Source organism: Mus pahari, chromosome 20 (genome assembly GCF_900095145.1).
Source record: "Mus pahari chromosome 20, PAHARI_EIJ_v1.1, whole genome shotgun sequence".
Taxonomy (NCBI): domain Eukaryota; kingdom Metazoa; phylum Chordata; class Mammalia; order Rodentia; family Muridae; genus Mus; species Mus pahari.
The window spans coordinates 9249963-9253622 of record NC_034609.1 but is presented as its reverse complement, the minus strand read 5'-3'; the positions used below and the strand labels follow the sequence as shown (position 1 = coordinate 9253622).

Genomic DNA, 3660 nt, shown 5'->3' with positions numbered 1-3660 from the left:
TCTCTCTCTCTCTCTCTCTCTCTCTCTCTCTCTCTCTCTCTGTTTTTCTCTCCTTTCCTCTGTCTCCCTCCCCCTTTTAACTGACTTGGCACACATAAATGGATGGGGATTGAGCATGGAAGGGGAGGGGGAGTTTGAGAGAGAAAAGGAGCCACAACCCCCCCCCCCACACACACACCCGAGCAGTGCTGGTGCACACACACCCTCTCCCGCGCGCGCACACATTCACATGCGCACCATCGCACACCCCATCCCATCCCCGTCTTCCTGAGATCCTCGCTCTCTCCCTCCCCCTCTTCCTTCCCTCCCTCCCTGGCTCCCTCTCTCCCTTTTGCTGCGTCTGCCAGCAACGGTCTGCAGCCGGTCAGAACTCGTCCTCTTCCCCGAGAATCTGCGAGCTCCCCCTCTTCCTCTGGTCGGGTGGAGGGAGCAGCTCGAAGTTTACACCCTTGTGCCGCTGCCAAAGCCGAAAGCCTTTTCTTCAGCTGCTGCTTTTTCCCTCCTGGTTTTTGTTTTTGTTTTTCCGGGGTCTGGGGGGGTGGGGTAGGGTACGCTGTTGTGGGTGTGCGTGGGGCGGTGGTAGGAGGTTGGTTTGGATTTTTAATTTTGCATATTTTTTTTGCTCTTTTATTTTAAACTGCAAGAGGATGCACAGAGGAAGAAATTGAAACAATTTGTTAGCTTTTGTTTACCTGGTGTGTGTAGAAGCCACCCCGCGCTCTCTCTGCTCGCCATCCTGACCTTTCTTTCTTTCGACTCCTTAAAAAAATTAATTTCCCCCTCTGTGCAATGGAGCGTGGGGGGCGGAGGGGGAAGGGTTTGAGAATCCACCCAAGCCCGGCCCCTATTCCCCAGAACACCAATAATAACCCCCTTTAAAACATTTACCTTCCTCCTCTGCTCCTCCTCCCCGAGTCCCACCGCCCTAACTCATAACTCTGTTGAGCCCAGAATCTCAGAATCAGGCGTTGGCTTTGCCGGGTGCTTCAGATCAATGGTAATTATTTGATTTTTTCCAGCTTTATTTTTGAAAAAAGAAATCAATTATTATTTAAACTTCAAACAAGCAAACAAGCAAAAAACCAAAAACCAAAGCAAAACAAAAGAAAAAAAAAAAAAGACCTGAGAGAGAGCGAGACCAGCCCTCTGTCACCTGATTGAGGGTGAAGGGGTTGTGGGAGATTGGGGAAGGGGCCGCAAGACGACCCATGTAGCTTTAAACCCTAATGTGGCTGAGAAAACCACCTTATTTGGGCTAACAAGAAGTGTTTTTGTTCATTATTACTGTGATTAACATTAGTATTGGTGCCGATAACAAAGCTGAAACCACATATTTAGGATTTAGGTCTGATTTTAAAAAATGCTGGGGTGGATGTTCCAACAGGATCTGGAGAAAAGAAAATGCAAACAGTGGTGAGAGGGGACCCAAAGCTGCTTCCTGCATCTCAGATGGCATTTTCTGGCTTCTCGGGGGCAGCCAAACATTGGCCAGTCCGGACAAGGCAGCTCTTGCATGCCCTTTGGTCTGCATCGTCAGGCAGCAGGACACTCCTGGAACCAGCTGACCCTAGTTCACAGCTGCTGTAGAACATGGACATGTCATGGGTGCGACAGAAGGGGGGGCAGCAAGCCCATGGTGTGTGTGGGTATATGTGTGTGTGTGAAGCAACATTGTGTGCATGTGTGTGTAAAGACAGAGAGAGAGAGAGAGAGAGAGAGAGAGAGAGAGAGAGAGAGAGAGAGAATAGGTGTGTGGACAAGCTCTCGTGCCTCTGCTTGCTGAGGCTGAGATGGGAGCAAGTGGCTGGCGAAGCTGGTGGTGGCTTCAAACCACACTTCAGTAGAACAATCTCAAGAGAAAATTGCTGGGGGGAGGGAGAAGGAGAAGAAGGCGGTTTTCCTGTGCCCCCTTCTAACGCTGTTTCTCCTTCTCTCTTTCCCCCTCATCCCGTCTTCCCCTCCTCCCGTCCTCCCTCGCCCCGCATGCTCCCGGCTTGCCGCCTGCAGGATGAGTTCCACCCGTTCATCGAGGCGCTGCTGCCTCACGTCCGAGCCTTCTCCTACACCTGGTTCAACCTGCAGGCGCGGAAGCGCAAGTACTTCAAGAAGCACGAGAAGCGGATGTCAAAGGACGAGGAGCGCGCAGTGAAGGACGAGCTGCTGGGCGAGAAGCCTGAGATCAAGCAGAAGTGGGCATCCCGGCTGTTGGCCAAGCTGCGCAAAGACATCCGGCCCGAGTTCCGCGAGGACTTTGTGCTAACCATCACGGGCAAGAAACCCCCCTGCTGCGTGCTTTCCAACCCCGACCAGAAGGGCAAGATCCGGCGGATTGACTGCCTGCGCCAGGCTGACAAGGTGTGGCGGCTGGACCTGGTCATGGTGATTTTGTTTAAAGGGATCCCTTTGGAAAGTACTGATGGGGAGCGGCTCTACAAGTCGCCCCAGTGCTCGAACCCCGGCCTGTGTGTCCAGCCACATCACATTGGAGTCACAATCAAAGAACTGGACCTTTATCTGGCTTACTTTGTCCACACTCCGGGTAGGTTGCTCTCATCAACCCCCTCCCTAATTTTATTTCAGTTGCTGGTATTTGTTCTGTTTATTGTTCTGCTTCCGAACAGTACTGCTTATGGGCCTCACCGGTCTGCCGTCTGCGTCACACGTGGTGGCTCTCACTTCCCCAGCCTTTCTGTTTACCCCTACCCCTTTGCTCTCTCCCTCTCCTCCCTTGCTGTGGCACCGATTTGGGCGTCTTCATCTTTCCTAGTAAAGATGCTGTAGGATTTAGGACAGGGCCAAGGTGTCTCCTAATTATCCGTGATGGTGAGAGTTTGAGACAGAAGATGACAACATCAACACTGACCATTTCTGATGAGCCAGACAGGCTAGGAGTGGGGGAGAAGGTACAGACTTCTGTGTGGCTTTGCCTCATCCCAGGAAAGCTGGGTTTGGTAGCAGAGGGGGTGCTGGCAGCAAGTTCGGGAGGGAGAGAAGGGCTTGTAGTTGGGATCTGGCATATGAGGACTGAAGGTACTGAGTCTGGGGTCCTTCTAAAAGCTCAGGTAGTTGCTGTCCCACGCTGCGATTTGTTTCTATATCAAGGGAAGGCAATGAGATTCCTCGAGCTCCAGGCTTCTGGATGGATACACACCATGGTGCCAGTGACCCTGGGCCTCTGTGCAGAAGCCAAGGGGCTTTGTGGGGAGCAGGCCTGCTATAGAAGAAGTCTTAAACAAATAAAACCTGCAAAAACCCCTTTCCTTTCTGTGCCTTAAGTGTTAGCTGGTTGCCTTTGCACTGCAGTCCCGCCTGTCCTCGGCCTGGGCAGGGGCTAGTTCAGCGCTCTGGCCTTGCCTAACACCCCCCCCCCATTTCCCTTTCTCTTTTCATAATTTCTCTCCACTTTTGTTTTCTTACAAATTGAAACAGAGATGGCTGGTTAATTTTTAGCCTCCACTCAGCTACGCCCAATTTACTGCCGCCTTTGAAACCTAAACGGGCGGTACTCTGTGATTAAGCAAGGCAGAAGTGTGTTTACATTGTGCCCAACCAACTTGTAATGAGAGGCTACCAAACCTGTGTGTGTGTGTGTGTGTGTGTGTGTGTGTGTGTGTGTGTTCCTCTCCACTATTCTAGCACCCCCCCCCCCATTTCCCTTCT

The 3660-nt window shown here is 51.9% G+C and overlaps 1 protein-coding gene across 8 annotated transcripts in view; it reads left to right on the top strand.

Moving 5' to 3' along the window:
• Nfix (nuclear factor I X) overlaps positions 1-3660 on the top strand; it is a 94410-nt gene that overhangs the window by 26167 nt on the left and 64583 nt on the right. For 5 of the 8 annotated variants that reach the window (XM_021220674.2, XM_021220672.2, XM_029532761.1 and 2 more), the window contains one exon: positions 2008-2539. In XM_021220674.2, coding sequence (XP_021076333.1) covers positions 2008-2539 — 532 coding nt within the window. Of the gene's footprint in view, positions 1-632; positions 998-1541; positions 1606-1983; positions 2540-3660 lie in introns of those variants that run through there. The other 3 variants (XM_021220673.2, XM_029532759.1, XM_029532762.1) reach the window with 3 other exon arrangements.